This window comes from Phodopus roborovskii, unplaced genomic scaffold (genome assembly GCF_943737965.1).
Source record: "Phodopus roborovskii unplaced genomic scaffold, PHOROB, whole genome shotgun sequence".
NCBI lineage: Eukaryota > Metazoa > Chordata > Mammalia > Rodentia > Cricetidae > Phodopus > Phodopus roborovskii.
In genome coordinates this window covers 1,942,694-1,963,600 of record NW_026126549.1, presented here as the reverse complement: position 1 = coordinate 1,963,600, position 20,907 = coordinate 1,942,694, and the positions used below count along the sequence as shown (strand labels likewise).

At 41.6% G+C, this 20,907-nt stretch overlaps 1 protein-coding gene across 4 annotated transcripts in view; it reads right to left on the bottom strand.

The window, feature by feature from the left end:
* The window catches only part of Arhgap26 (Rho GTPase activating protein 26), a 369,188-nt gene that overhangs the window by 219,581 nt on the left and 128,700 nt on the right, over positions 1-20,907 (bottom strand). For all 4 annotated transcript variants that reach the window (XM_051201017.1, XM_051201020.1, XM_051201018.1 and 1 more), the window contains exons 10-11: positions 18,808-18,902; positions 3,268-3,346 (exon numbers count right to left, since the gene is read on the bottom strand). In XM_051201017.1, the coding sequence (XP_051056974.1) occupies positions 3,268-3,346; positions 18,808-18,902 (174 nt within the window). The remainder of the gene's footprint in view (positions 1-3,267; positions 3,347-18,807; positions 18,903-20,907) is intronic.

The following is a 20,907-nucleotide window of genomic DNA, read 5'->3' as shown; positions in this document are numbered from 1 at the left end:
GATAATGATGGCATATGTCTGATATAAAGTATAAGCCTGGAGTAGTTAGGAAGCCTCTTGCGGTATATGGAAAGAATGCATTAGAAAACAAAGCTAGGAGAAAAGAAGCTAACTCCAAACACTATGTAACTGGCTCAAATGGGCAAAAAAATATTGCACTGTAGCATTTTCAATCACACCACCTAACAAACAGTTTTCCTCAAGCATGTTTGAACTGGGTCCTCCTCGTTTGAATTAAAAAATCTCATTGATAATGTGGATAAAATCATAATGTTTAATGTTGAAAAGCAGTTCCAGTTTCTTCCTCTATCAAATGCCCATCAATACCATGAAAATATCCATGTCTTTAGGATAGAATGTGACTATAGGCTAAAAATTGTGATTTATGTAACAATTACCATGTTACAAAATTAACTAAGTTAAAATTTATTTTAGATGTCCCTCCTCCATCATCCTAAAATGTTACTGAACAATAAAAGAACAAAAAGAATAGAAACTAAAATTCCCAAGCACCACCTCCAAAACATTCTAATACTGAATGATATTTTACCCAGCAGGTGTCCATATTTATATCTCCTTAACATACGAAAATGTCCCCAATATTAGGAAATTACTCTAAGACCTGCTTGAGGAAAAGCCAACTAGACAAAGCCAAAACTCCCAAGGGGACATATTTAACTAATTAGGGAGGAGGTGATTAAAATGGAGCTGCTAATTGTCTACTATGCTCTCAGCAGTGGGAGACAAAATTACACTTCATGTTACTGTCAATTATGCAGTCCTCATTTGTCTGTATTTATCTTTCCCTTCAGGACACTGGAAAGTACACAGAGGGGTAGTTTCCAACACACGTTATGCGTTCCTCTGAGGCAACAGGTTTATAGAATGTTTAGAGACAGAATCATCTTGTGTTTAGATTTGTTATTAATGTGTAGATTCTGAGGTAAAAAAAAAAAAAGATGCTTATTTTCAAGAGTATGCTTTCCATCTGCACTGGACAGCTGCTAACCTTTGGGAAGACTGAAGGGCTTAATAGGGGGCCAATTACACACAGGCACATAATGAGTATCAAGTGGTAGAGAGGAGGAAAAGTGGGGGCTTACAATGGTGGTGAGCCAGTGTTAGATGCTGAGCTTGGGGCAATGAGCAATGTGTTTTTGTTGTTGCTTTTGTTTTTGTTTAACTCATACCAAGTATAACATGCAATGACAGGATTTTTCACCCCAGGGATTTCCTATTCTGAGTTTGGACAGTCATTCATGCCAGCCAAAGTGAGTACTGCTGAAGTAACTGAGCATGAATCCTTAGTCTGAAAAAATATTTATCTATATTAGAGATGAAACCTAAACACATTTAGGAATAGACTTGAGCCACACCACTACAATGGAGACTGCTAGACACTCTCGGCATCTTTTTTCCTCTTGTTCCTTGAAGTGCACTGGGTATTGACTGGCACCTATCTTTCTTCATTCTCATCTGAGGGCAGGTACAGCCACTTCATGTTAGCTAATGGAAGCAGCAAGTGACCTCTAAGTACCTTACAATGCTTTTTGTGGATGCTTCCAACCATCTTTATACTGGAGCAGGAGAATGACAGAAAAACCCAGGAAACCATGGGTCGGAGCAGCAGAGCAGTCATGCTGGGTGTGAATCCAGGTAAGAGCTCTGACAGGCACACACACTTCCATCCACAGGTGCTACTATACTTTAACTCTTTTCAAATGTATAGCATCCTGGCCTGTTCTCTACAAAGATAGACACTTATTATCTGTGAAGCTTGCAGTGAATTTGTTTAATCCCTCTAAACCTGTTTTCTCATCTATAAAATGAATCACAACACCTATTTCCTAAGACAGTAAGAAATAAGTAGATTTTAAGATATTAAGTCCTATATACAACAACAAAAACAACAACACACACACACGATGTTCAGTTGATGGTGGATGTTGCCAGCAAAGATGAAGGCTTCCAAGAAGCTCCTTTTGAGGGTCTCTAAGGTAAAATAGCAACTCTAACTGTGACATCCTACAGGGATAAAGGTACATCTTCTCTTGGGGGGGTGTTTCTATGGATAACAATGCATATAGAGAAAATTGAGGGTATCTTATATTTTGGCCCAAGAAAAGAATTCAGATTAAACTGTTGTTTCATTATACTTTATCTAACTTTGCCTCATCTTTAAGTGGTTAATTAACATGGATATATATTACTTAAAGGTATAAAAGCTCTACTTATTACCTGTGTTTTGTTGACTAGATTGAGTCCTGTGTTTATATAATACATCTGGGCAGAACAACACATTCCTCTGCATTGCCAGATCATCCCACCAGCACAGGCTAGCAAAAAGCCACAAAAGAACTGAGATCATCTGCAAGGGGCAAATGCTTGCTTCACAGTGTTCTGCAGGCAACAGAAGGCATGATCTGCCTTATCAGGCACACATTTTCCCCTTTGGATCATGCCTGTACACATGTAGAACCTTTTTATCTTTTATGATGAAACAGCTATACTCTAATCTTAGGATTTTTGTGACCTTAATATTAGAAAATTATAGTTGAGATTCTCAGCATCAAGATAAAAAGGACTGTTCTGGGACTTACCCCAGGGCTCTCAGATGGGTTTTACATGTCACAGGTTGCATAACAACCACAAGATCACAAAACCCTGCTGAGGCCAGCATCTCTGAAATGGGAGCACAGATCACGTCGCCAGGCTTAACTGCTTCCATCTACCCTGATAATGTCCTACTGCTTACCATGAGATGTGAATCACCATAGCAATGGGAAACCTAATCAGATGAAAATGATAAAACACTGTGTCGCCTATGTATACCTTTACAACTGTATATCCCGGTAAAAGCAGCTGGGTTCATACTTTGCAGCCTACTTTGTGAAGGCAACATATGGTCAATATCCATCCAGTAATCCAGTCTTCTAAGAGGCCCAGAAACAATACACCTGTGTCTATAGTGGAGGGAGCCTCCTGTACCATCACACAGAACTTGTACCTTAAGAGCCAAGGCCAAAACTTCAGAACTACACACACACACACACACACACACACACACACACACACACACACACACACACATACACACACACAAGCAACTGCAGTATTTCTACAAACATCAAACTACAAATAAAAAATGCCCCTGGGACATTAGTTTCAAAGAGTCAAAGCTTTAGAGCAAAAGCAAAAGCCTCTCAGTAGGGAGGCAGCACACTACTCTGGGTCTTTATTGTTCCACTTCCCTGAATTGTTACTTACAGGTTCCCGGCCATCCATGGCTTCCATCCAGAGCCTACGGTCCTCTTCCGACAACGCCTGCATGGTGATAACCCCTGGCCTACAGAGAAAGGAAAGACATAGACATGACCCCAGTGCCACACGAAGAGACACCAGCAAAAGTGAACATTTGAGAAATGCCCACTTATCAGAGGGAAAGGATGCAGAAGTCAGCTGCATGGAGAGAGGCACAGCCACCTCCATGTGTCTGTCCTTTTCTATTAGCCTGTCTCTCTCAGAAGGACAGAAGATAGAAGTAAGAGAAACAAATTATTAACTCCCTTGTTCCTTTATAGCTTCTTTGTCCCTTGGACTGTAGCCCATTTGCTTAACAGGGAGTTTTACTTAAAGGGGGAATGCAGTAAGTATGTCCTAAAGGCAATTGAGCTGACTCTAGATAAAGAGACATACCCATTTTGAACACTTCATATTTCTTAATACCAAATCCAATGCTTCTAAACTGCCCTTGTCACCATATTTTATGAAGTGAATTGGCTTGGTAATTACAATCAGAGTAAATGTATGTAAATGCTTTTAGTGACCAGGAGCTGGGTGCTGCACAGGCACTCACTTCATGTTCTCATTGAAATCTACCTGCTCTCCACAATGAGCATAAGCCCTCAGGACAGTTCCTACAGCATCACACCCCGCTTCCTTTACAATGGCACTCCTCACAGAAAAGACTGGGCAATAAAATGGCTTGAGCAGCTTTCCACACACCCCTTATGGCAGGGCTGCTTTAGTCAGCATTGGTCCCACACTGCCCACAACCCTTTCCCCTCCAAACCTGTGTGGATTCTGTAGAAACAATTTAATGTCTATCAGATTGCTAATGAGCACAGAAACCCTCAAAACTCCTAGTACCAATGGGTCCCACCTCTAGTTAAGCAGTTATTGGCAGCTGCTGGCTGCTGGAAGGAGGCCCCCACCCTCAGGATGAGGTCCCCAATACATTGCCTATATTCTAGTGGTTACCCCTACATCCACGCACACAATGACAGCACTAACTCAACTCGGTGAGTTTAAAATAGATACATGAAGTTATCAAAGAAAAGTAGTAGGGGAAGGGGGTTCGAGGGTGAATTTGATCAAAACAAGCTGTGTACATGTATGAAACCCTCAAACAATAAATTAAAAATATATTTTTTAAAGTTTAAGAGTAGCTCTTTTAAACCTTTATCTTCAAGTTTGAGAAATCCTGAAAGACAGAGAGATCAATTGATGGAGACTTAAATAAAGCCCAATTGTCGTCCGTGCCCACATACACTCAGTGGGCACAGTATTAAAACCACCCAAGCCAGGGGTCAAGGCACCAAGCTCATACATGCCAATCCCTAGCGTCTCTGTTCAATCAATAGGATACACCTACTACGTTTAAACACACAGCCTTGTCTTTTCCCCTCCATCCTCAATGCCTTCCACTCTATGCTTTTCAAAGCTGTGACAGTGGAAGTACAGAGGTCGGGAATTCAGGGAGCATGAGGTGGAAGGGGTTGTGAAGAGGGAAAGAGGGGAGGGTGGGGAGGTGAGGGGATGACCCCACAAGCATGAAAGGTGGAGGCCAACAGGAAGGGTGGGAACATGAGGGTTAGACTAGGCGGGACTGGTAAGGATTAAAGACACTTGGTTCCTGAGAAGGAAGCCATTCCTTGAAGCCACCATAGGAGAAAAGTGAGTCCAAGGACAGACTAAGTCTTCTCCCCAGCATCGATCAGGGTTCTCCCTCCTCTTCTCACACATGAATGCCCATCTCTCTCCAGCAGCCCATTTGTGCCAAACTCCCCCATGTATCCAGATACTGCTCACAGCTGCGGCTCCACAGAACCGAGCCTGTGGTCTGGAGGCAGAGCACATTTGATGTTCCCTTTCCACTGTGCCTTTTCCACAAAGGGCTTTGAAATCCAAACCCTAAGAAGCTACAGTCTGCTGTGAGTCCTCCAACCCCTAGCTTCGGTTCTCTGGGTGCCGCTCCGCTGGTTGTTGTTGTTTTTTTTTTTTTTTTCTTTTGTTGTTGTTGTTATTTGTTTTGTTTGCTGGTTCTATTTGATTGAGTCCAGCAATCCATCTTTTTTAAAAAAAAATGTAGATTTCCAGCTCAACCACACCCTGCTGAAGCTGAACTTCTGGTCTGGGCTGGGAAATGAAGAGTTACAGACTCTCCTGGTGATACTGATGCATGGCTATGCCTAAAGCCCATGCCCTGAAGAACCTACTACTCCATCTCCAGCTCCTCCTTCTGGGTCCTCCTGCACTACAAGTACTAACACCCTCCTCTCCACTGGGAGTCAAGCATCAACACACCTCCAATTCCTTTCCTGCAAGGAAACACTGTAAAGCTCAAGAGCTGCCTAAATGCCAAGAGTGCAGAGGTATCACAGATGTCACATCAACTTCATGGCCTATGGCGTGATATTTCCACCCAAAGCCACCAAGAGGAAGTTCAGAAAAAAACTCAGAGGCTGTAAAGGGAGGGCTACTGGGCCTCAGTAACCAGGGAAGTCAACATGACTTGTTTCCACTTCAAAAAGATATATCAAAATACAAATTATTTTCCACACATGGTCTCGACACCTTTGTGTAGGGGAGTGGGGGTACACCCTGGAAGATAGATGGTGAATAAAGACGGATATAACAATTTTCTCAGCTCCTGTATGTACCTCTGGATAAAACACTATATTTTCTCAGTAGAACTATTCATATTTTTCCTTTATTAAATTAAAAGTGTGACTTTTGTCAGAAGCCAAGATAATAGGGTCAACTTTATTGTGGAATCAATTACTTCTCATAATAACCTTCTCAGGACCCCTATATTAGCAACTCATCTCCAAACAAAATAAACCAAGAAAACCTTCCATGACGTGACACTTTGCATATCAGCAAACTTTCAAACTTTCTCTTACAGCATGTCTATTTAGTTCATGTTTGGAATGTGTGTTGGTCTTTCATAGCAAAAAATCAGGGAGTAAAGGAAAAAGAGAGGAGACATGAAGGGAAATACAAAACCACAAAAGAGAAATGGGGTATATGGCTGAAACTCTTCCTGGTTCTACACAGCACTGTGATCCAGTAAAACTGTGATATAAGAACAACAGTTTAGCCCAGCATGGCATGTCACCTGCTGGCATAAGCACTCTGTAATACTAATTACCTAGGCATGAGGTAAGCACATTCTCATTACATCCATTTAAAAGACAAGAAAACCAAGACTGAGAGTCAAGAACTGTGTCCCTGACTGCAGCCAGCAAGTTACAGGGCTAGTACATGACCACAGTCTAACTGGTAGGAGTGATACTGTCCAAATGTGGAGACACCAGCACCCCCCAGGTATCTGTGTGTACCACCCAATCCCTCTGGCATCAAAACTGACCAAGAATCCCTGCAACTCCTTGAAGGGCTCCTGCATGAAATCAAATGTGACAGAATGACAAATGGCTCTGTAAACCCGAAATGCTTCATAAATATTCTATATCCCACAAGCATTTGCCAGGGCTCTCCCTCCAGAACCCAGGCATACATATCATTGGCATGACTTCTGACAGCAGAGGTCCTTCACATTGCTACCCCTCAAGACAGTCAAGTGAAGACAAGGCAATTGTTTTTTTTTTTTTTTTTTTTTTTTTTAACAGAGCAAAACAGGTGCTGTTGACAAAAAAGATTCTGTTGTGAGATTGTGGCCCCTAAAACTTTCAGGAAAGCTATACCCATGAACTCTCACCAATATGGCTGCCTAAACAAGATCTGAGTAACAAATACAGCAACACTAAAGGGATAAATTCCACAGACCCCATCATACACATACATGTAACATTGTACGGACTGAGCAGATTTCCATATTTAAGAAATGTGCATGCATGTGTGTGTCTGTAACAACCACAGAAAAAGAGGCCTGAACTGGGGAGGGGGTATATGAAAGGGGCTAGAGGGAAGAAAGGAAAAGGAAAAAAAGATGCAATAATATTTTAATATCCAAAAATGTTTATCATAACTTGTGCTATGATAGCATAACATGTGCTATCATAAAGAAAATGAATACTGGAAAGTTAGACCTCATCAAAATAAAAATGCATTTATGAAAAGACAATATTATGAGAAAGAAAAGGTGAAGGCTGAGGGTATAGTTGAGTTGGTAGGTTGTCTAGATGTATGAGGTTCTGAGTTGGAATACCAGCATCACATAAAACAAGCATAACAAAACACAGAACACATCTATAGCTCTACCACATGGGATGTAGAGACAGAAGAACCGTAAGTTCAAAGTCATCTTCAGTGACTCCAAGGCCAGCCTGTGCTACATGAGTCCCTATCTCAAAAAAATGAAACATGATGAATCAAAAAATTGACAATGGAAAAGAAATAAATATTTTTAATATATATCTCCAACAAGACTCATTTTCCAGATATGTGAAGAATGTTGACAAACAGGGAGAAATTTAACAACAAAATTCAATAAAAGTCATGGGCAGCTCACAACTGTCTTCAACTCCAACTCCACAGGATCCAATGCTCTCTTCTGGGCTCCATACTTGCAAACACATAACATACATGTGCATGCAGACATACCCAGAGAGAGACAGAGAGAGAGAGAGAGAGAGAAATGAAAAATGAAAGGGGGAGATCCAAATAGCCAAAAGACATAAGTAGACATCAACTGATTCCTCATTGGGGGAATGTAATTTGAAGACAGAATGGGCTATATATCCAGCACCTCCTGAATGAAGAACATTAAAAGCCTTCTTAATAATTTTCTTTGATGGTGACCAAATAATAACGACATTTTTCAGCATCTATAGAAGTAAACACTATACATGACTTAGCCATACTACCTCCATATATATCACCAAGATATATGATGAGTGCCTATGTCTTCCACAAGGCACATTCAAGAACACTTGCCATTTTGTTCATAATAACCAAAATGGCAGCAACAAAAATGTCTGTCAAAAGAGGATACACAAATTGATATATACTTAAATGTTGGGACACCATGTGACAACAACTAAAAACAGCACCTAGTGCTGCACAGAACGGTAGGCATGAACTTCATAGGTGCTAAGGAAAAGTCTACAGCCCATACAACTAGAGCTGCATGGCATTCACACAAGTCATAAAAGTGATTCTACCTCCAAGAAGGGGTATGGCAGTACCTGGGGAAGGGTATGAGGAAAACTTCAAGGATATAAATGTTCATCTCAATCTGGGTCTTTGTATGTATGTCTGTGTGCACATGTGTGTGTAAAAAGACTTGAGCTATGAAAGTTTTGCAGTGATACCTCGACTAAAAACTAGTTTTAAATGTTTAAGACAACACCTAAGCCTCCCTACTATTCCAGTGTGACTCTGGAGAACTGGCCACCATAATGTTCTCTGTTGGATATGTGACTTGCATTTGCAAGAAGGCAAGGCAGAGAAGTTCAATTGCTTTTCCCTTGGGATTGAAGAGAGTTATACAACTGACCATGTCACAAACTTGAAGTAATAAGTGCATCACATATTTCCAAAAACTTAGTTATTACCACAAGGGCAAATAAGGGCAGATAGCTAGTATGGGGTATCATCAAAGCAACACTTGGAGAAGGGCAGGAAAACAGTTTCAGAGAGAGGAGAAGCAATGTATTGGTGCTATGGTCCACCGAACCACCAATACCTGCATACCAAAAATCATGCCTCTACCACAAGCACCAGAATGAAAGCAAACACCAGCTCTGACATCATGGCTATTTCCTTTTTCCTCCCCAATAAAAGCTTCAAAGTGGACTGCTACTCCCTCTTAAAAACGAATGTCTGATAACTGATAAGGACTGAGAAAGGAAGTCTCCAGCAAATACTAGAAACTCTTTCGAGAAGTTCCCTCCAGTCTCCAGATAAGAGAGGCCACAAACAATTTAAAAATATTTTCTAGAACCCAGCCCTAAAATTCTCCTCAAAAGCCAGCACTTCACTGTGAATATGTAGTTAGTGCTGTATTAGCCTGAGAAACAGGAACAAGGATCTGCAACATTTTCTCAAAACTCACACCACAAGAATGATGAAAAAAAGAAAAAATAGTTCTCCATTGTGAATAGAAATGAACAGCAAGACAGAAATTTATAGAGAGGGACAGAGTGGTAGGGAGGTGGGAGGTGAGATCAGTCAATGTGCAAAGCATGTATGTGTGAAATCCCTAAAAAATGGCAATAATAATAATAATAATAATAATAATAGAAAATAGTCCTCATTTATCTCAAGACAGCTGCTGCCAATCCCTACACATCTCTTCCAATGCTGCCCCCCCCCCCAAAAAAAAGCCTGCAGAAAGCTACACACCTTTGTGCAGTTGTTCTAGTTACATGTCTATTGATAAGCTGAAGAACATGACCAAAGCAGTTTGGGGAATACAGCGTTTACTTCACTTACAGGTCATACTCCATCACCAGGGGAAGTCAAGGGAGGAACTCAAGGCAGAAACGTGGTGATAGAAACTGAAACAGAGACTGTGAAGGAAAGATGCTTACTGACTTGTCCCTGCTGGCTTGCTCAGCTTATTTCTGTATGCCATCCAGCAACAGAGGTGGCACCATACAGTGATCCGCAGGCCCTCCCATATCAATCATTAACCGGGAAAATGCCCTACAGACTTGCCTATAGGCCAATCTGATGGACACATGTTGTCAACTGAGGTTCCTCCTCTCCCCAAGTAACTCTAGCCAGTGTCAAACTGACAAAAACAAAACTACAACACCACCTCATTAATCAAGAGATCATTACATCCAGAAGCTGGGACCACCAGTGTCAGTCACAGCCCTCTCATCAGCCAAGAACAATCAAAAGCACAGCCAGGGCTGAATCTGAAGTTCCTCGACAGCTTTCTAGTTCTAATCTTATTCATGAATCAGAGTCAACAATAGTGATCTCAGTGGTTTGGCAATCCACCTACTTCCTATTGGACAAGGGGATGCTAGGACTGACTCCACCCCACTGAAACAAACACACTCAGAACCTCACAGAACTGTTCTCCCTAAATCCACCTCCAAAGAGCTGGGCCTTACTCATTCATAAGACTAAATCTCCAGCTGGCAGGAGCTCATTCCTAACTCCCATCCACACCACTGTGCATTTAAGGGTTAGGTTGGCACTAAAGGACTCCAATACCCATAGAAACTTACTATAACCTGTGTGTGAAATATGTCCCACTATGCTCCTGGAAGATGGGAAAGTGAAGGCTTGGGGAATGGGCTTTCTATTCCTGGGTAAAAGGGTTGTCAGATGCCAGGAAGAGGAGGCACTGCTGGGAAAACTGCTTCTTGATACTCTCTGTGCAATGAAAAGGGCTCAAAGCTTGCACAGATATGACCTTAGAGACCAGCATGTGACCCATGTCTGCTTACAGAAAGCACGCAAGGAATCAAGTGAAGGGAACTAGGCAGGGAGCTCCTTATTGCCCCCAAGGAATATACACCTGGGCTCCTTTCCCTAGAGCCTGCAGCCTGTCACTGCTTCTGCATTTTTACTTGTGGAGAGAGGCACAGGGATAAAGAATGCCGTACCAGCACGGGTCACAGAGGCAGCTGCCACCCATCAGGCATCCTGGTAACCCTGAGTGAAGCACAGGTGAGAGGAACCAGAGGTCACAAACTGCTGACTCCATACATAGCTCACATCTATGGCGTATGATATGTCAAACGCTGTGCTAACTATTTCACCTGTCATTTATCTCTCACAATAAACATATGAATTGAATGCTACTATTGCCCCCCTTTAATTTATTCAATAGCTTATTTGCTTGTTTTTTTAATTTGCATATTTGTGTTGCTGGGGATTAAACTCAGGCCTCATGAATGATAGGCAAGCATTTTTCCACTAAGCTACATATTCTGCCCTTTGGGTCTCTTTCTAAAAGTGAAAAATGCCACATTGCTTAAGGGCTAAGTCTGCCATTGTATCCAGGTAGACCAGAGACCCAAACCATAATGCTGCAATGACCTTATCTGTAAAGAGTGTATGTGTCCTAGAGTCGGAGAAGACTATCAACTTGGAGAAGGTGTACACCTCTCTCAACACACACCCAAGATGTTTTCCTAAGTAGCTTCTAATCAGTTATTCAGAAAGAATCTGTTTCTAGTGAGTGAATGGACATAATCAACTAAAGCATACAGCACTGACTCTTGGGAGGAAAGGTCTCAGAATAAATAAGTAGGACTCTGGCAATGATAGTAGTCAAAAGAGTAAACACTGCCAACCCCATCAGATAATTCCATGTAGAATTATTTTAAAAGAGAATAAAGTCATAAAACACAAGACAAATTCCTGGCATACTAAACTGTATGGCCCATGAATGTAACTGATACTGACTTCTAAGTGAGTAAGTACCACATGCCAGCTGAAGTGACAGGCACAAGTTATCCTGATGCACCAGGAGAAAGGTAATACTAATCGATAGGATGGGTGAAATGCAAGGACAATACAAATTCCTGTTACTGCTACTGACACCAAACTAAGAAAATCTCTTTTTAGGTTCATCTGCCTGCTGCCTACACACATCTACCATTTGTACTCTGAATTTACTGGTTCAATGTTTCTTTCTTGGGATTTATGTAATAGGAAAATTTTCATGTTGAGTTTTTTTTTAATCCTGTGTTGAGAAACTCTCAGATAAATGATTTCACTCATCAATAAAGTAGCAACTTTCACTGCATTGATTAGAGAACAGAAGTAAGGTTGTACAGGCCACCCTTCTATCCACTCCTCTAACCACCAAAGCCGGTTCCTATTTAAGCCTGTTTTAAATAGCCAACACTCTCACTTAATTAGAAGCTAAAACAACATCCCCAAAACTTAAGTAAATTCTGAACTCAAGAGTCGAAGAACTTCTCCAGCACCTTACTATGAGAGCCAGGAAGTAATTCAGAGAGAATGGTGCCCATCCCCCACCGCCCACCCCACCCCTAGCCATGAAGTCAGAGCAGCATAACACCCTCTGAGGAAGGAAAAGCCATTTCCTGCCTGAAAGGTCAATGGCATTGAGACCAGCACTCCAACCCAAGGGGCAGGAAGGCAAAGTCAAATAGTGTTTCAAACAAGCAGGGAGGAGGGGAGGGGCGGGAAGCCTGAGACCAGGAAAAACTGTTCATCTGCTCTGTGAGATAAAGAATTGCAACTGGGGGCAGAAGCCTGGTTCTCAGCACAGGCTGGACAGAAGGACAAGCCTGCTGCCCTCACAGACATCATCCAGAAGCAAAGAGCCTGTCACCTCAGCCCAGCAGCTAAATCACAATGCTTAAAGAGGCCTGACTAACTTAACTAGCTATTGCCAGAAGGTAGGTATGAGCGATCCATGACAGGGTGAAAGAAAGGAACTTCTAGAGGAAGAATGAGTCACTGAGAATACTCTGCCTGGAGTAGTAATGCTCATACAAATGGTAACTTGTACAGAAACCACACACCCAGCTGACTTTGAGTTAGCGATGTATAAATGACAACCACTGTTCCACCGGACCAGAGAACAGCGAACTCGTATACAAAACTGCCATCTACAGGCCGAATGCTCAAATTGTCCATTACATAAGATCCTCTTCGGGAAAACACACTGCCTCAGGAGTCACACAATTGCACAAAGACACACAAAAAAAACAACCCATTCATAGAGCTAGACCATAAACTTGTCTTCATTTAAAACTAGTATGGCTCCCTGGGGAGACCATAAACTGAATGTGGACGTAAAACGTTCTCCTGTGTGGGAATCAAGTTACAAAGCACAGCACTGAGTACGGAATCTCCCCCTAGTGGGCCTTCTTCACTTGGACCCTTGCTGCGCCTGCATTCACTCTCACAGAACAGATGAACCAACATTGCTATGAGAAAAGAAGCAGGCTCATACAAAGGCAGACAGGGAGAGCTTTTACCAAAGGTAAGGTTAACACTGAAAAAGTTAAGCCCCAGAGTTTGGAACAGAGAAGGACAACAGTTTCAGACACAGGACTCCATGGGAGAGGCACAGTGCCATATGCCATCTTCAGAACCACTGGGGCAGTCATGGTCATCCCCATCTTACTACTACCAGCCAACTGGCTAGCAAGAGTCAGGTTCTACCTTCAAGCATGGGGCTCCTTCTGTCTTTTATTTAACCTATAATTTGCGACCTTCTGTGAAAACACAACTTGGGAAGATGGTTGCTGACTGACTGGAGGAAACCAAATTTTTTTCACATCTTCCATAAAGGTCTAGCCTCTGCTATTCTAGCTTCAAATCCAGTGTGACATCTTTACTCAACAGAAAATTCGTGTGTACTTGCTGGAATTTTAATTTAATTAACAGCTAGCTAATGTTCTCTGTTCTTATCACCAAGGTCTCAAAGTAAATTATATTCATACATACATATATGTGTGTGTTTGTGCATGTACTTTGTATATGTGTGTGTTTATAATTTCAAAACTGTATTCATCATAAAAAATAAAATTTGAACTCATATACACACTGTACTACATTAGAGGCTACAAAAAAATATGGTTTTCTGCCTCTAAAAGCAAATCATCTTAGATAAACAGAATTAACAAAAGTACCCAGAACACTCCAAACTGAACAACTAGCCAACCAATCTAAAGAAAAGGTGTTACCAGGCTAAAACAGGATAGCTGTGGAGAAGGAGAGGGCAGCATTGCCAGTGAGTGTGTGAGAGCTGAGAAAGGTTCCAGAGGAAAGGTAGCTCACTGCTGCTACTGCAGCACTCACAGAACTTCAAAACAGCACCAACGAAAATCAGAAGGGGCCTCTGTGGAAGAAAAACAATAGATTCCTAAATCTTCCTACACCAGACACCTGTCAGAAGAGTCTAAGTGAGGCCTATGGCACAGGCCTATAATCTTATGTTCCCAAGAGGTCGAGACAGGAGACAGTGAGTTGAAGGCTGATTGTCTACTCCACCTGTGGTCCCAAGTCCCCCAACCATCTCTAGTGAGCTGTCCTTGACATACATCTGCATTTGTCAGTACTGGGGAGGGGCATATAATAGAGTTTCTGTTGGAGTCAGCTAGTCTTTGGGGAAAAAAAATTCTAATTGTTTCCTTTCCCCAAGTGTAAACATCAACTCCCCCACCACTAAGCTGATTCAGTGAATCAGAAGAGGCTTTAGTTTCTATTTCTATTATTTTCCATATGGTCTAGTGGCCCCTCATGGAAAACATTAGGGAGAAAATAATCTATGTGTCACTCACATCTGTGAAAAATTTCTTTAAAACAAACCAATCCAGAGATGCTGGCAACTGACTACCACCATGTTTCTTCAGCTTAAACAAATATTTTTGCTACATTTGCCCACTAATTTCCATAAGATAGCACATGATGGAGTCAATTATTTAAGTGACTAAACACAGACACTGGTTAGTATTAATGAGCCACATATGACTACCATAGAGGGCTCCTTTTCCATGATGGCCATTTTTAACCCAAGAAGTTTGCACTGAACTCTCACAAAAAGGGTTGGCCCACTACAAGAAAAAAATAAATATTAAATCCAGTCAATTAACCAATATAAAATATAAACTTTCAAAAGTTAGATCTGTAGCATAATCAAAAAAAAAACAGTGCAGGGTAGCTTTGGGTTTTGTTTTGTTTTGTTTTGTTTTTTGTTTTGTTTTTCCTCTCTGTAGCCATGGCTGCCCTATAACTAGCTCTATAGATCGGGTTAGCCTCAAACTCACAGAGATGGCCTGCCTCTGCCTCCCAAGTGTGGGATTAACGGTGCACACTACCAATGCCTGGAAGTCTTTCGTTTTTTAAGCTACTAAAAACTGAAGTTATTGATGAAGGAGGGGGAGTGGAGGAAAGGAGGAGGAGGAATGAGAAAAGAAGAGGGAAGGAGGATGTGATGGTTTGATTGTAACTGGCTCCCATAAACTCATAGCGAGTGCCATCATTAGGAGGTGTAACTTTATGGGAATAGGTGTGGCCTTGTTAGAAGAAGTATGTCACCGTGAGAGTCTCCTTTACTCAAGCTTTGTTCAGTGTGACACTCAGACCACTTCCTGTTGCCTGTGGGTCAAGATGTGGGACTCTCAGCTCCTCCTCCAGCACCATGTGTGCCTGCCTCCTGCCGTGTCACACCATGATGATAATGGACCAAACCTCTGAACTGTGAGCCCCAATTAAATGTTTTCATTTATAGGAGTTCCTGTGGTCATGGTGTCTCTTAACAGCAATAGAAACCCTAACTAAGAGAAGGAAGGAAAGGAAGGAGTAGAGAAAGTAACGTGATTGATGCAAATGATCTATTTTATGAAGTGGGGTTCAGGGAACAGATATTGGGCCACCATTTTAAAAGGCCTTGGTGGGAGGGGCTTCTGCCTCACTGAAAGGTCCTTCCTGTTCAATACTAAGTTCGTTCCCTGGCACCACTATAATGAAATACCACAAAATAGGGAGGCGGGGTGTTGGCAAAGTTGATTCCTTCTGAAGTCCATTGAATCAGTCCAGGCCTCCTCTCTTTGGTGAATTGCTAGCCACTGGGTGTTTCTTGACTTGAAGACAGCCACCCTGCTCTCTGTCTTCACATTCTCAGGGCATTTCCCTACATGTGTGTCTGCTTCTGGATCTGTAGCCCCTGTTGATTAGGATGCTGGCTTTGGTGAATCAGGGTCCATCTTCATTTCTTGTCCTGTTATTGTGACTGAACACCCTGAACAGAAGCAATCTAGGGTAGACTTTGGGGTGTACTTTAACTCATAACTCCAGGTTACATTCCATCTTTCTATGGAAGTCACAGCTCCAGCAGGTCCAGACAAACTCATCACACTACATCCAGAGAGCACTGGCCACATGCAAGCTTGTGCTTACTCACTTTTTTTTTTGTATAATCAAGGACCCAAATGCACTTTTAGGCTTGATCTTTCCATGTCAATTAACATCAACAAGATGGTCCCCCACAAGCATGTTCATAAGTCAACCTAATCTAGACCATCACTCACTGAAGCTCTCTCCCAGATGATTCCAGAATGTGTCAAGATGACAATTTAACCATTAACACAATGCCCACCCTAACAACCTCATTTTAACCTAAGTATCCCTACATAGACCCTAACACCACACATTACACAGCTGGTATGTTTCACATCTTATCTTATTTTCATAGTCTCAACAATATAAGTCACACTTGGATCGTGATACATTACCACATTAACAACAACTACTTAACTTTTTATGTAGTAGTTTGTATAATCTACCCATAATACACTCTGGGGACATTTCAAACCTCCTGTTTCTTCCTCTTTTGTATTCATTTCCTAGGTGCTAACTTGCCCTTTGACCCCTGCCTCTGTGGTACAGAAAGTGAGAGAGAGGAATCTGAGAGAAGCCAAGTCTAGAAAATCAGAATCTAGCAATAGCCCCAGCCTGGTGATGGGCACCGGAGAAAAGGGCAGGATGGGAGTCCTCCAGAGAAAGGACTTGCAGCAGAGCTCATGGGTAGCTGCCACTTAGCACACAGAAATACCTTTCACTTCTTATAATATCTGGTCTCAGGCTGTTCAACCTGGACTATAGGAGGATTTCTGTTCTTGGATAAAAGCTAACACTCCTCAGAAACTTGTGAAACTGGTTCCCATCTGCAAAGGGCATCATTTCCCAGAAAGGGCAAATGGCTATCTGTGGTTGCATATCAAAGCCCTTGCCAGCCCCCAGGCTCCCTTAGTATCACAAGTACCTATTACACATTTAAAGTGCCTACCCCTTACCCAGCTTATTCACCCTCCTTATAACCCACTATTCTTAAGTCTAGCTATCTGTCTGTCTGTCTGTCTATCACTACCTCTTGTTATTTTTTTGCTCTCTATGCCCTAGTCTCTATGTCTTGCCATCTCACTATCTCCACTATTTTCTCTACTTCCCTAGCCCTGCCCATGTCTAGTCTTCTGGCCATGCTCAGTCTACTTCCTTTTCTCTCTGCTCTAGACTCTTCCAGATGCCTCTGGCTATTCTCTCTCTCTCTCTCTCTCTCTCTCTCTCTCTCTCTCTCTCTCTCTCTCTCTCTCTCTCTCTCTCTCTCTCTCTCCTCTCCCACACACACACACACACCCCTACAATAAAATTTTTCCTTAATAATGCAATGGCCATGTGTACAGTCTCCTTACCCCTTCCACATATACTCATCTCACTCTACAATCTACAAGGCACTGAAGTCAAACAAGAGGGGCAAGAAAGCAGTGCTGAATTGTAGCCGAATCCGAGAGTCCACAGAGAACACTGAAAGGCAAGGCTTCACAATCCCACCAGTCCACCCTACTCCTCGGTGGAGAGTCAACAGTCTCATTTTGGACCCTTCCCAACACCATTTGCATCAAGCCACTGAGGAATCAGACAAGTTCTGAGGAGAAATGGACCCCTTTGGTCTACTCCGTATGCTAAGTATGAAACATTTACTCTTGGCTTACAATTTTAGCCCACAAAGCCCCCCCTCACTTTTTTTTTTTTCTTCTGTTTTTTGAGATAGAATCCAACTAAAAAACCCAGGCTGGTCTTGAATTCCTGTACTTAGGTGATCCTCCTGCCTCATCTTCTGACGAGTTGTATGGGCAACCCCATGCCAGGTTTGCAAAGTTTTTATGAACATGATAGAGGTGGGAAGGTTCAAGGATGTGTTATCAAGAGCTGACATAAGATCAAGATACAAAGTTTTAGCTGTCCCCAAGGGAACTCTCTACAACTTCCCAAGAAGTCTTCTACAGACATGGAAAGTACTAGAACTCCAAAAAGCATCACAGACCTTAGTGAAATGCTGTGGCTCTTTTGAAAACGAAGAAAGACATATTCTGGCACTGCCTGAGTACTGCAGTGAGGTTTAAGGGCCATGGTGCTAACACTGCTAGCTTGAAAGAGGCCGTTTAGGTAAGAACCCACTGCCACAGAGAGTGCCTCAAAGAACTGGAATCCTGTTAAATAAGCCTAATACCATGGAATGATGTACCTTACTGAGACATTATAGATCTTGAGGAAGATAGCACAAGCCACCCATCTGTCTATTCATTTTTCTTTCTTGCTTGCTTGCTTTTTCTTTCCTTCCTTCTTTCTTCTTCCATCCATCCATCTATATATCCATCTACTATGGGTTGATTAAGCAACTGACTTTTTGTATTTTCTAAGTATGTATATAAAATAATTATAAGCCTTAAAAATTATTTGAGTAAACATCTTCTACTCCAATTCTTATTTAGTCATTGCAGTGGTTTTTTTAAGGAAAAACCCACCATGTCCCAGCTACAATCAGGTTGAACACACTGCTTTCTTTAAATATCTACCCTACCTCCTCAAGACATAGCACACATTCCTGCACATGTAAGCACTAGCATTAAAGTAAAACCAAAGAAACCTAGTGATTCAGTCCTGAACTAAACAATGAGAGGCCAAACTGACCTTCCGCAGTGACCTAGCATCTGATTCAAACTGGACACAGAAGAATGGAATGGGGTCCAGGGACAGAAACACTGTGACTGAAGGGAAAGGAAAGAAATCTAAATATAAAAATAATTTGTTCCTGAAAAGAAGAACTCAGTCTCTCACCTGTCAACTGCTTCCACATCAAAACAAAATCTCTTCTCGATGGAGTCTGTCTTCCTCCGCGTGCAGGATTTGAGTGTGATGGACTCATCTTCTCCCTAGAGAGAAGACACAGGCTGTCAAGGTCAGTCCAGAAGGCAGGCTCTGCTCCCCTCTAGGACAAACATGGCACATTAACAGGATCTTACTTCCACTTCTCAAATCTGTGTATTCACAACCTACTGGGAAGACGACCAACCACAGAGCTTCTCAAGCAAGAATCTTCTAGAGCTAAGATCTGGATCCCCTAGTATTTAGTTACAGGTAAACATGGTTGCCATTACATAATGAACATTTGGTACTTCTATTTTAATTGGGTTTAATTTGCAGAGGTGACAAGAGTTGAAGACAACAGTCCCCTCCTTACTGAGTATCTGATCTTGAGTTAGTCATTACTTCTTGAAGAACACTTTTCTAAAACAGGTCAAAGATCCCTAAGTTGTGTTCACATGGTGCCTTATGAACCCCATGGTACCAAACATAGCAAAAACTATCTGCTTAGGAAGATGAGGAATAAAATGTCTTCCCATCAATTCTTGTGAGAAGCATCCTAATGACAGAAACTTGTGGTCTTTGCTTACTAATCTCATATCTTCTAAGCCCACACAGGTCTTGGATAGAAGAGGTATTTAACATGTAACAGTTACATAATGTTACTGTTATGGTTACTGGAGTTAGAACCTCCTGCTTCTGAAGCCAGTCTTTTCATGATGCTACTATTTCCTAAGTATTCTAGTGAAGGAAATAGGAGTTACAACTGTCTAGGGGGTCTGGAGGCTAAGTCTTCCCAGTTTAGACAGAGAAGCCATGATAAATTGCATATCTTAATGTGTACAATTTGTAACTGTGACATCTGTAGACATCCATGAAGCTATCACTAAACCTGAGAAAAACTTTCCATCATCCCCTGCCCCCACCTGCCAAATATTCTCATGACCTTTGGTAATCCACCTGCCTCCTAGTTCATCTCCAAGCAACCACTGGTCTGCTTTCTGTTGTTATGGGCTAGTTTGCATCTTCTATAACCTTATGCAAAATCAGATGCAGACTAAGTATCTGGTTCTTCCATTAAGCTCAAGAATTCTGTGGTTCAATCATATCACACATATCAAGAGTTGTTTCTTTTAACTGCTGGATAATGTACAACTGTGTAAGTGGAAAGAAAGAAAAAACTAAAATTAAAAATTCAACATGGAGTCACCTATGCAAATATTCCCCAATATAACCAAGTTTTTTTTTTGTTTGTTTTTGTTTTTGTTTTCCTTTTTTAGCTGATCTCCCAAAAAAGACAAGGCTGGAGAGATATCTCAACAGTTAAGACCACTGGCTGGTCTTCTAGAGGACCTCAGTTCAATTCTCAGCACCCACATGGCAGCTCACAACTGTCTAAAACTCCAGTTCCAGGTGTTCTGATATCTTCATAAAATACACATTAAATAGTTAAATAAATTATTTTAAAAAAAGAAAAAAAAAACCAGGTGAGAGAGAGAGAACAACCTAGTTTCTCAAACAAACTTACTTCACTTGGCAACAAAAACTGAAGTTCCCTCTGCCTTAATTATTACAAAGAGAAAGAGGGGGAGGGAGAGAGAGACCTAAATTAGCTTGATATTAACTACTTATTTTTCCATTGTTCACTCTCTCGACCCCTCTTTACAAAATAATAGTAAGTTCACGTTATCATTGTTTTTATGTTGAGGAACAAACCTGCAGCCTGCTACATGCTAAGCAAGAGCTCTTCACTGAGCTATACTCCCAAATCCAGGGAAAATCACTTTGAAATGCCCAATTATTTTATACTGTTTCTGAATTCTTCAGTCTTCCTGTCTTAAAACTAGCTTCTATGCTTCCCTTACTACAATACTTGTTCTGCTCTATGTAACAGTGATTCCTGATCCTAGAAATAAATATAAAGCAAATTAACATCTTTCAACTAAATGATTCTGAGTTCTTTGATAAGTGTACTCACCTAAATATAAGAAATCTGACCTTGTTGATGTACGGCTACAGTTAAGATTTAATATCTATGGGCCAGCTTCTATAATTACAGCATAGATGAAGTGC